Source organism: Salmo salar, chromosome 01 (genome assembly GCF_965601325.2).
Source record: "Salmo salar chromosome 01, fSalSal1, whole genome shotgun sequence".
Taxonomy (NCBI): domain Eukaryota; kingdom Metazoa; phylum Chordata; class Actinopteri; order Salmoniformes; family Salmonidae; genus Salmo; species Salmo salar.
In genome coordinates this window covers 134,704,737-134,717,025 of record NC_138291.1, presented here as the reverse complement: position 1 = coordinate 134,717,025, position 12,289 = coordinate 134,704,737, and the positions used below count along the sequence as shown (strand labels likewise).

At 44.8% G+C, this 12,289-nt stretch overlaps 1 protein-coding gene across 2 annotated transcripts in view; it reads left to right on the top strand.

Annotated features, from left to right (window-relative positions):
• Window positions 1–12,289, top strand: part of LOC106561256 (dymeclin) — a 167,273-nt gene that overhangs the window by 106,043 nt on the left and 48,941 nt on the right. For both annotated transcript variants that reach the window (XM_014125013.3, XM_082978818.1), the window contains one exon: window positions 441–525. In XM_014125013.3, coding sequence (XP_013980488.2) covers window positions 441–525 — 85 coding nt within the window. The remainder of the gene's footprint in view (window positions 1–440; window positions 526–12,289) is intronic.

The following is a 12,289-nucleotide window of genomic DNA, read 5'->3' as shown; positions in this document are numbered from 1 at the left end:
TACCCTAGTTTATAGAAATACCCATGTGTAGTGCGTACCTCAGTCAGCATCAGACATGACGACAGTGTTTGTGTGTTAGATCTCTTCTGTAATGCTGTCTCTGTCTGTCTTTCTTGAGTGAGATGTGAGGAGGATGTTGTTGCTAGTCTGATTAATGCTGTTGCTTCTCTCTCTCACACCCCCTCCTCCCCTCTCTGTCTTCACCCCCTCCTCCCCTGTCTCGCTCCCTCATTCTCTTCACCCCCTCCTCCCCTGTCTCGCTCCCTCATTCTCTTCACCCCTTCCTCCCCTGTCTCGCTCCCTCATTCTCTTCACCCCCTCCTCCCCTGTCTCGCTCCCTCATTCTCTTCACCCCCTCCTCCCCTGTCTCGCTCCCTCATTCTCTTCACGCCCTCCTCCCCTGTCTCGCTCCCTCTCTCTCTCCCTCTTCACCCCCTCAGCCTGTTTGCACTGCTGTCCAAGAAGCACAACAAGATTTTGGAGCAGGCTACCCAGTCTGTACGAGGCCTGCGGCGGGCAGACTACGTGAGTACAGTTCCCCTACTTCCCTGGTCCCCTGGACCTCCAGCCACGTCAACTGCAATCAGCCACACACACCTCAGCCTCCTCTGTCTACAGGGAGGGAGCAGGCCTGGGGCTGGGGGGGCCCTGACGCCTGACAACCCCTACAAACCCCCCCCCCGCAACACACAGGAACAAAGACACAGCAAACCCAGTAAGAGGCAAACCTAGACACCCAGACGCACAGACCCAGAAGTGGCTGGAGGTGTGTCAGTGATTAGGCTCCTCCCACACACAGGCAGAAGGGAAGCACCTTTCACCCCCACTCGCTTTTGTTTGGATGTCTCCTTTATGGCCCTTTTTCATTCCAAAACACACACTCACAAACACACACACATATACCTGATAATACCATTGCTATGTCTAGAGTCGTTGATGCTGAATTAACTTCTGGCCAATGATATCACTTCACCCAAACATTACCCTCCCTCGTCACATTGTGTTTTGAATACATCTTTATCAATTATATCATGTTTGCTATATGTCTGTGTGAATTATATCATGGAAGGTCTCCTCCAAGCTCCAACAATAAGCTGGTCGGGGTCGTGTTCATTAGGGCACACCATAGCAAAACATAGTAAGTCAAATGTTTTGCAACAGAAAACAAAAACAAGACATTTCTTATTGGACCAGTTCAGGTAGTACCGCCCCCTGTTTATGTTTGGTGTCTAATAAATATGACCCTGGTCTCAATGGAAGAAGTTGTGACTAGATTCCATCCAGGTCTCAGGGATCTTTTTCTGTGTTCGTATCTCATGTCCAGTCTAGACCTCAAAGTTTTGTTCTGTTACTAAGTAATGTTGTTAAGAGGTTTTTATTTAGTCGCTAGGAGGAAGGAAATCCTGCAGTTTGAACATAAAGGTGGTTATCATAACATCCAGTCAACATGGTGAGAACTAACCCTTCTCTGTCTGCAGGAGTAGCTTATCAACCTACAATTACTTCATTTGTTTGCGCTTCTCAATCAGTCACTATAAACGTCTTTATAAGTCATAACACATTGGATGCAAACACACAAATACACACACCTTCATATTTGGCACACACATTTAAAAAAAACTTTTTTTTTTAAAGTTGATTTTCCTTGTGAAACAAATACATTGGAAATTACTCACCAAAGCTCCTAATAATAACAACTATTTGTACTGCAATAAATACACATTATGCATATATACAACAAGCAGCTATGAAAATGTGAAGCTGATATGCACACAGCGGTGTTGTTGTCTGTAGAGCCAGGCAGGCTGTGTGAGTCGTGTTGTGGTGTAGTGTGCTGCGTTGCAGGGGGGAGGATGGGAGATGAGGGGAGACTAGGCAGGACAAAGGCAGAGTGACAGGCCCCACTTTGCCTTCAGGCCTCGTGACTGATCTGCCGTGACGCAGAGCCACAAGCTCAGACACGATTTACAGAGGGTAGAGGGGGGAGAAGAGAAAGGCTGACGGGGAGTGAATGGGTGAGATGGGTGAGGAGGGAGCAGGCCTTGGTCTTATGGGAGAGGGTAAAAATGGGTAGGGGAGAGGCTAAGAGGGAAGGCTGAGGAGGGAGCTAGCTGTGGGAGAGGGGAGAAGGGGGATGTAGAGAGGCGGAGGGGATGAAAGGGATGAGGTGGAACGTGGCAGTAATTAAAGTTGACTCCAGAGCGTGCGTGACGGGTGAGAAGGGGCGAAAGCGAGGGTGATGGGGGGGTTGACTTTACTTCTTCCCCTACAATCGCCCCTAGTCCTTCGTTCTTCTCCAGCCACCCCCACCCCCTCATTCACTGCTTTCTCACTCCATCTCACCCTTATTTTCTTTCCCACTCCATTTATCACTCTCAGTCCTCTGTCACTATAATGCTCTGGGACACACCATCTCTCTTTCTCTCCTTCTCTCTCTTTGTTAGTAGTAGATGGTGTTGTGATAGGAGGCCTCGGAGATAGTGGATCTACCTTTGGCCTGTTACTGGTGATAGGAGACTGGCTAGGCCACTGTTCTCCTCTTTCCGTCTCTTGCTTTCCTGCCTCCCAGTCTGCAGCCTTCACCATCCCCTTCTCCCCCCGCCTCCTCTCCTGGGTGACTGGCTGCAGCGACTTTCTCTCCATTACCTCCCTCAAGGTCCAAGGGGTTCACCCCCCCCCCCCCTCCCAAATTGCCAAAGCAAGTGAAATCGATAATTAACAAAAGTGAAATAAACAATAAAAAATATACAGTTAGCATTACACTCACAAAAGTTGCAAATGTCATATGAATTCTTTGTGGGTCTGTGTAATCTGAGAGAAATATGTCTCTCTAATATGGTCATACATTTGGCAGGAGGTTAGGATGTGCAGCTCAGTTTGCAGCTCAATTTCCACCTCATTTTGTGGGCAGTGTGCACATAACCTGTCTTCTCTTTAGAGCCAGGTCTGCCATCGGCGGCCTTACTCAATAGCAAGGCTATGCTCACTGAGTCGCTTATCAATCAAATGTATTTATAAAGCCCTTCTTACATCAGCCGATGTCACAAAGGACTATACAGAAACCCAGCCTAAAACCCCAAACAGCAACCAATGCAGATGTAGAAGCATGGTGGCTAGGAAAAACTCCCTTGAAAGGCAGGAACCTAGGAAGAAACTTAGAGAGGAAGTAGGCTCTGAGGGGTGGCCAGTCCTCTTCTGGCTGTGCCAGGTGGAGATTATAACAGTACATGGCCAAGATGTTCAAACATTCATAGATGACCAGCAGGGTCAAATAATAATAATCACAGTGGTTGTAGAGGGTGCAACAGGTCAGCACCACAGGATGAATGTCAGTTGGCTTTTCATAGCCATTAAACCCCTACAACTCATCCAGAACGCCGCAGCCCGTCTGGTGTTCAACCTTCCCAAGTTCTCTCACGTCACCCCGCTCCTCTGCACACTCCACTGGCTTCCAGTTGAAGCTCGCATCCGCTACAAGACCATGGTGCTTGCCTACTGAGCCGTGAGGGGAACGGCACCTCCGTACCTTCAGGCTCTGATCAGTCCCTACACCCAAACGAGGGCACTGCGCTCATCCACCTCTGGCCTGCTGGCCCCCCTACCTCTGAGGAAGCACAGTTCCCGCTCAGCCCAGTCAAAACTGTTCGCTGCTCTGGCACCCCTATGGTGGAACAAGCTCCCTCACGACGCCAGGACAGTGGAGTCAATCACCACCTTCCGGAGACACCTGAAACCCCACCTCTTTAAGGAATACCTGGCATAGGATAAAGTAATCCTTCTACCCCCCCCCCCCCCTAAAAGATATAGATGTACTATTGTAAAGTGGTTGTTCCACTGGATATCAAAAGGTGAATGCACCAATTTGTAAGTCGCTCTGGATAAGAGCGTCTGCTAAATGACTTAAATGTAAATGTTAAAGATGTCCTTAATTTTGGGTCAGTCACAGTGGTCAGGTATTTGTATTTTGTATTTTTTTTTCACCTTTATTTAACCAGGTAGGCCAGTTGAGAACAAGTTCTCATTTACAACTGCGACCTGGCCAAGACAAAGCAAAGCAGTGCGACAAAAACAACAACAGAGAGTTACACATGGGATAAACAAACGTACAGTCAATAACACAATAGAAAAATGTGTATACAGTGTGCAAAGGAGGTAAGGCAATAAATAGGCCATAGTGGTGAAGTAATTACAATTTAGCAATTAACACTGGAGTGATAGATGTGCAGATGAGGATGTGCAAGAAGAAATAGTGCTGTGCTAAAGAGCAGGAAAAAAACATATGGTGATGAGGTAGGTAGTAGGTTGGATGGGCTATTTACAGATGCGCTGTGTACAGCTACACCGATCGGTAAGCTGCTCTGACAGTCTAGCCAGACACCTATGTATTTATAGTTGTCCACATATTCTAAGTCAGAACCTTCCAGAGTAGTGATGCTAGGTGGGTGCGGGCAGCGCTTGGTTGAAGAGCTTGCATTTAGTTTCACTAGCGTTTAAGAGCAGTTGGAGGCCACGGAAGGAGTGTTGTATGGCATTGAAGCTCGTTTGGAGGTTTGTTAACACAGTGTCCAGGGGCCGTGACAAAATGGTGTCGTCAAAGAATCACCCGCAGCAAGAGCGACATCATTGATATATACAGAGAAAAGAGTCGGTCCGAGAATTGAACCCTGTGGCACCCCCATAGAGACTGCCAGAGGTCCGGACAACAGGCCCTCCAATTTGACACACTGAACTATATCTGAGAAGTGGTTAGTGAACCAGGTGAGGCAGTCATTAGAGAAACCAAGGCTGTTGAGTTTGCCGATAAGAATACGGTGATTGACAGAGTCGAAAGCCTTGGCCAGGTCGATGAAGATGGCTGCACAGTACTGTTTTTTATCAATGGCGGTTATGATATCGTTTAGGACCTTGAACGTGGCTGAGGTGCACCCGTGACCAGCTCAGAAACCAGATTGCATAGCGGAGAAGGTACGGTGGTATTCGAGAAGGTCGGTGATCTGTTTCTTCACTTGGCTTTCGAAGACTTTAGAAAGGCAGGGCAGAATGGATATTGGTCTGTAAAAGTTTGGGTCTAGAGTGTCACCCCCTTTGAAGAGGGCGATGACCGTGGCCGTTTTCCAATCTTTAGGAATCTCAGACGATACGAAAGAGAGGTTGAACAGACTAGTAATAGGGGTTGCGGCAATGGCGGCGGATAATAATAGGAATAGACGGTCCAGATTGTCTAGCCCAGATGATTTGTAGGGATCCAGATTCTGCTGCTCTTTCAGGACATCAGCTGTCTGGATTTGGGTGAAGGAGAAGCAGGGGGGGCTTGGGCCAGTTGCTGCGGGGGGTGCAGAGCTGTTGGCCGGGGTTGGGGTAGCCAGGTGGAAAGCGTGGCCAGCCATAGAGAAATGCTTATTGAAATTCTTGATTATCGTGGCTTTATCGGTGGTGACAATGTTTCCTAGCCTCAGTGCAGTGGGCAGCTGAGATGAGGTGCTCTTATTCTCCATGGACTTTACAGTGTCCCAAAACTATTTGGAATTAGTGCTGCAGGATGCACATTTTTGTTTGAAAAAGCTAGTCTTTGCTTTTCTAACTGACTGTGTGTATTGGTTCCTGACTTCCCTGAAAAGTTGCATATCGCGGGGACTATTCGAAGCTAGTGCAGTGCGCCACAGGATGTTTTTGTGCTGGTCAAGGGCAGTCAGGTCTGGAGTGAACCAAGGGCTATATCTTTTCTTAGTTCTACATTTTTTGAATGGGGCATGCTTATTTAAGATTATGAGGAAGGCACTTTTGAAGAACAACCAGGCATCCTCTACTGATGGATGAGGTCAATATCCTTCCAGGATACCCGGGCCAGGTCAATTAGAAAGGCCTGCTCGCACTAGTGTTTTAGGGAGCATTTGACAGTGATGAGGGGTGGTCGTTTGACCGCGGTCCCATAATGGACGCAGGCAATGAGGCAGTGATCGCTGAGATCCTGGTTGAAAACAGCAGAGGTGTATTTAGAGGGAAAGTTGGTCAGGATGATATCTATGAGGGTGCCCATGTTTACGGATTTGGGGTTGTACCTGGTAGGTTCCTTGATAATTTGTGTGAGATTGAGGGCATCTAGCTTAGATTGTAGGACGGCCGGGGTGTTAAGCATATCCCAGTTTAGGTCACCTAACAGTACGAATTCTGAGGATAGATGGGGGGGGCGATCAATTCACATATAGTGTCCAGGGCACAGCTGGGAGCTGGGGGGGGGGGGGTCTATATCAAGCGGCAACAGTGAGAGACTTATTTCTGGAGAGATGGATTTTTAAAAGCAGTAGCTCAAACTGTTTGGGCACAGACCTGGATAGTAGGACAGAACTCTGCAGACTATCTCTACAGTAGATTGCAACTCTGTCCCCTTTAGCAGTTCTATCTTGACGGAAAATGTTGTAATTGGGGATGGAAATGTCAGAATTTTTGGTGGTCTTCCTAAGCCAGGATTCAGACACGGCTAGGACAACAGGGTTGGCGGAGTGTGCTAAAGCAGTGAATAAAGCAAACTTAGGGAGGAGGCTTCTGATGTTAATATGCATGAACCCAAGGCTTTTCCGGTTACAGAAGTCAACAAATGAGAGAGCCTAGGGACACACAGGGCCTGGGTTAACCTCTACATGCCACTGTACTATCTGTTTTGGTTGGGTCTAATTGTGTTGCTGTCCTGGGGCTCTGTGGGGTCTGTTTGTGTTTATGAACAGAGGCCAAGGACCAGCTTGTTTAGGGGGCTCTTCTCCAGGTTCATTTTTCTGTAGGTGATGGCTTTATTATGGAAGGTTTGGGAATCGCTTCCTTCGGTCTAATTCTGCTCTGCATGCATTATTTGGTCTTTTACATTGTACATGGAGGATATTTTTTGCAGAATTCTGCATGCAGAGTCTCAATTTGGTGTTTGTCCCATTTAGTAAATTATTGCTTGGTGAGCGGACCCAGACCTCACAACCATAAAGGGCAATGGGTTCTATAACTGATTCAAGTACTTTTAGCCAGATCCTAATTGGTATGTGAAATTTTATGTTCCTTTTGATGGCATAGAAGGCCGTTCTTACCTTTTCTCTCAGACTGTTCACAGCTTTGTGGAAGTTACCTGTGGCGCTGATGTTTAAGCCAAGGTATGTATCGTTTTTTTTTGTGTGCTCTAGGGCAAGGGTGTCTAGATGGATTTTGTGGTCCTGGCAACTGGTCCTTTTTTGGAACACCATTATTTTTGTCTTCCTGAGATTTACTGTCAGGGCCCAGGTCTGACAGAATCTTTGCAGAAGATCTAGGTGCTGCTGTAGGCCCTCCTTAAGCCAGATGCATCAGATCATCAGCAAACAGTAGACATTTGACTTTAGGGATTCTAGTAGGGTGAGGCCGGGTGCTGCAGACTGTTCTAGTGCCCTCGCCAATTCATTGATATATATATACTGCTCAAAAAAAAAATAAAGGGAACACTTAAACAACACATCCTAGATCGGAATGAAAGAAATAATCTTATTAAATACTTTTTTCTTTACATAGTTGAATGTGCTGACAACAAAATCACACAAAAATAATCAATGGAAATCCAATTTATCAACCCATGGAGGTCTGGATTTGGAGTCAGTAGACATTTGACTTTAGGGATTCTAGTAGGGTGAGGCCGGGTGCTGCAGACTGTTCTAGTGCCCTCGCCAATTCATTGATATATATATACTGCTCAAAAAAATAAAGGGAACACTTAAACAACACATCCTAGATCGGAATGAAAGAAATAATCTTATTAAATACTTTTTTCTTTACATAGTTGAATGTGCTGACAACAAAATCACACAAAAATAATCAATGTATATCCAATTTATCAACCCATGGAGGTCTGGATTTGGAGTCACACTCAAAATTAAAGTGGAAAACCACACTACAGGCTGATCCAACTTTGATGTAATGTCCTTAAAACAAGTCAAAATGAGGCTCAGTAGTGTGTGTGGCCTTCACGTGCCTGTATGACCTCCCTACAACGCCTGGGCATGCTCCTGATGAGGTGGCGGATGGTCTCCTGAGGGATCTCCTCCCAGACCTGGACTAAAGCATCCGCCAACTCCTGGACAGTCTGTGGTGCAACGTGGCGTTGGTGGATGGAGCGAGACATATTGTCCCAGATGTGCTCAATTGGATTCAGGTCTTGGGAACGGGCGGGCCAGTCCATAGCATCAATGCCTTCCTCTTGCAGGAACTGCTGACACACTCCAGCCACATGAGGTCTAGCATTGTCTTGCATTAGGAGGAACCCAGGGCCAACCGCACCATCATATGGTCTCACAAGGGGTCTGAGGATCTCATCTCGGTACCTAATGGCAGTCAGGCTACCTCTGGCGAGCACATGGAGGGCTGTGCAGCCCCCCAAATAAATGCCACCCCACACCATGACTGACCCACCGCCAAACCGGTCATGCTGGAGGATGTTGTAGGCAGCAGAACATTCTCCACGGCGTCTCCAGACTCTGTCACGTCGGTCACGTGCTCAGTGTGAACCTGCTTTCGTCTGTGAAGAGCACAGGGCGCCAGTGGCGAATTTGCCAATCTTGGTGTTCTCTGGCAAATGCCAAACGTCCTGCACGGTGTTGGGCTGTAAGCACAACCCCCACCTGTGGACGTCGGGCCCTCATACCACCCTCATGGAGTCTGTTTCTGACCGTTTGAGCAGACACATGCACATTTGTGGCCTGCTGGAGGTCATTTTGCAGGGCTCTGGCAGTGCTTCTCCTGCTCCTCCTTGCACAAAGGCGGAGGTAGCGGTCCTGCTGCTGGGTTGTTGCCCTCCTACGGCCTCCTCCACGTCTCCTGATGTACTGGCCTGTCTCCTGGTGGCGCCTCCATGCTCTGGACACTACGCTGACAGACACAGCAAACCTTCTTGCCACAGCTCGCATTGATGTGCCATCCTGGATGCGCTGCACTACCTGAGCCACTTGTGTGGGTTGTAGACTCCGTCTCATGCTACCACTAGAGTGAAAGCACCGCCAGCATTAAAAAGTGACCAAAACATCAGCCAGGAAGCATAGGAACTGAGAAGTGGTCTGTGGTCCCCACCTGCAGAACCACTCCTTTATTGGGGGTGTCTTGCTAATTGCCTATAATTTCCACCTGTTGTCTATTCCATTTGCACAACAGCATGTGAAATTTATTGTCAATCAGTGTTGCTTCTTAAGTGGACAGTTTGATTTCACAGAAGTGTGATTGACTTGGAGTTACATTGTGTTGTTTAAGTGTTCCCTTTATTTTTTTGAGCAGTGTATATATATGTATGTATGTATGTATGTGTATGTATGTATGTATGTATGTATGTATGTATGTATGTATGTATGTATGTATGTATGTATGTATGTATGTATGTATGTATGTATGTATGTATGTATGTATATATGTATGTATATATATATGTATGTGTGTGTGTGTGTAGATGTATATAGATATATATATATATATATATATAGTGTGTGATGTGTGTGTGTGTGTGTGTGTGTGTGTGTGTGTGTGTGTGTGTGTGTGTGTGTGTGTGTGTGTGTGTGTGTGTGTACGTTGAAGAGGGTGGGGCTTAAGTTGCATCCCTGTCTCACCCCACGAAAAGTGTTTTTTGCCAATTTTAACCGCACACTTGTTGTTTGTGTGCATTCATTTTATAATGTCATATGGTTTTCCCCCAACACCACATCCCATCAATTTGTATTGCAGACTCTCATGCCAAATTGAGTCGAAAGCTTTTTTGAAATCAACAAAGTATGACAAGACTTTGCCTTGGTTTTGGTTTGTTTGTTTGTCAATTAGGGTTTGCAGGGTGAATACATGGTCTGTCGTACGGTAATTTGCTTAACCTCTTGGGGCTAGGTGGGACGCTAGCGTGCCACCCGTGGTGCACTCCATCAACAGCAGGTGCATTTCAAGAGCGGCAAATTTAATCCAAATAAATGTCAAAATTCAAATTTTTCAAAAATACAACTATGTTACACCATTTGAAAGATAAACATCTCCTTAATCTAACCACGTTTTACGATTTCAAAAAGGTTTTACGGCGAAAGCATAAATTTAGAGTATGTTAGGACAGTACATTTACAAGAGTTGTGTGTAATGTTTTGTCAAGTCAAAGACAGGGTCACCAAAACCATAAAACCAGCTAAAATGATGCACTAACCTTTTACAATCTCCATCAGATGACACTCCTAGGACATTATGTTAGACAATGCATGCATTTTTAGTTCTATCAAGTTCATATTTATATACAAAAACAGCGTTTTACTATGGCATTGATGTTGAGGAAATCGTTTCCCTCCAATAACCGGCAGTCAAGTCAGCGTCAGAAATTAAATAATTAAAATTAGAAAACATTGGTAAAATATTATATTGTCATTTAAAGAATTATAGATTTACATCTCTTGAACGCAATCAACTTGCCAGATTTAAAAATAACCTTACTGGGAAATCACACTTTGCAATAATCTGAGCACTGCGCCCAGAAAAATACGCGTTGCGATACAGACTAGACGTCATGTTGGGGAGATCTAAAATCGAAAATACTATGTAAATAATCCATTACCTTTGATTCTCTTCATCAGATGTCACTTCCAGGTATCACAGGTCCATAACGAATGTAGTTTTGTTCAAAAAAGCTCATCATTTATGTCCAAAAATCTCCGTCTCGTTAGCACATGATGTAAGCCAGCCGGACTTCTCGTCATGAACGAGGGGAAAAAATATATTTCCGTTCGTTCAAACATGTCAAACGTTGTATAGCATAAATCATTAGGGCCTTTTTTAACCAGAACATGAATAATATTCAAGGTGGACGAATGCATACTCTTTTATAACGTATTGGAACGAGGGTACCCAACATGAACTAGCGCGCCAGGTGTCTAATGGGACATCACCGTTCCATGGCTCTTGTTCGGTCAGATCTCCCTCCAGAAGACTCAAAACACTTTGTAAAGGCTGGTGACATCTAGTGGAAGCAATAGGAAGTGCCAAAATATTCCTAAACCCCTGTGTTTTTCAATGGGATAGGTTTAAAGTCAATACAACACATCAGGTATCCACTTCCTGTCAGAAAATGTCTCAGGGTTTTGCCTGCCAAATGAGTTCTGTTATACTCACAGACACCATTCAAACAGTTTTGGAAACTTTAGAGTGTTTTCTATCCATATATAATAAGTATATGCATATTCTAGTTACTGGGTAGGATTAGTAACCAGATTAAATCGGGTACATTTTTTTTATCCAGACGTGCAAATGCTGCCCCCTAGACCCAACAGGTTAAAAGCCAATTTGACATTTGCTCAGTACATTGTTTTCATTGAGGGAATGTACGAGTCTGCTGTTAATGATAATGCAGAGGATTTTCCGAAGGTTGCTGTTGATGCATATCCCACGGTAGTTATTGGGGTCAAATTTGTCTCCACTTTTGTGGATTGGGGTGATCAGTCCTTGGTTCCAAATATTGGGGAAGATGCCAGAGCTAAGGATAATGTTTAAGTATAGCCAATTGGAATTTGTGGTCTGTATATTTTATCATTTCATTGAGGATACCAATGAAATGATAAAATGCCTTAATTTTGCTGGAACCCAGGAAGAGTAGCTGCTTCCTTGGCAACAGCTAATGGGGTCCATTATAAATACAAACACCACATGCCTTTTTGGGTTGGATGGTTTGTATTTTGTCCTGTAGTTCATTCAATGTAATTGGAAAATCCTGTGTGTTCTGGTAGTCTTTAATAGTTGATTCTAAGATTTGTATTTGATCATGTATATGTTTTTGCTGGCTGTTCTTTGTTATAGAGCCAAAAAGATTGGAGAAGTGGTTTACCCATACATCTCCAATTTTTGGATAGATAACTTTGTGTTGTTTGTTTTGTGTTTTCCAATTTTCCCAGAAGTGGTTAGAGTCTATGGACTCTTCAATTACATTGAGTTGATTTCTGACGTGCTGTTCCTTTTTTTTCGTAGTGTATTTCTGTATTGCTTTAGTGATTCACCATAGTGAAGGCGTAGGCTCAGGTTTTCTGGGTCTCTTTTTTTGGTTGGATAGGTTTTTCAATTTCTTTCTTAGGTTTTTGCATTCTTCATCAAACCATTTGTCGTTGATGTTAATTTTCTTTAGTTTTCTGTTTGACATTTTTTAATTTGATAGGGAAGCTCAGAGGTCAAATATACTGTTTAAGTTTTCTACTGCCAAGTTTACACCTTCACTATTATAGTGGAATGTTTTGTCCAGGAAGTTGTCTAAAAGGAATTGAATTTGTTGTTGCCTAATTTCTTT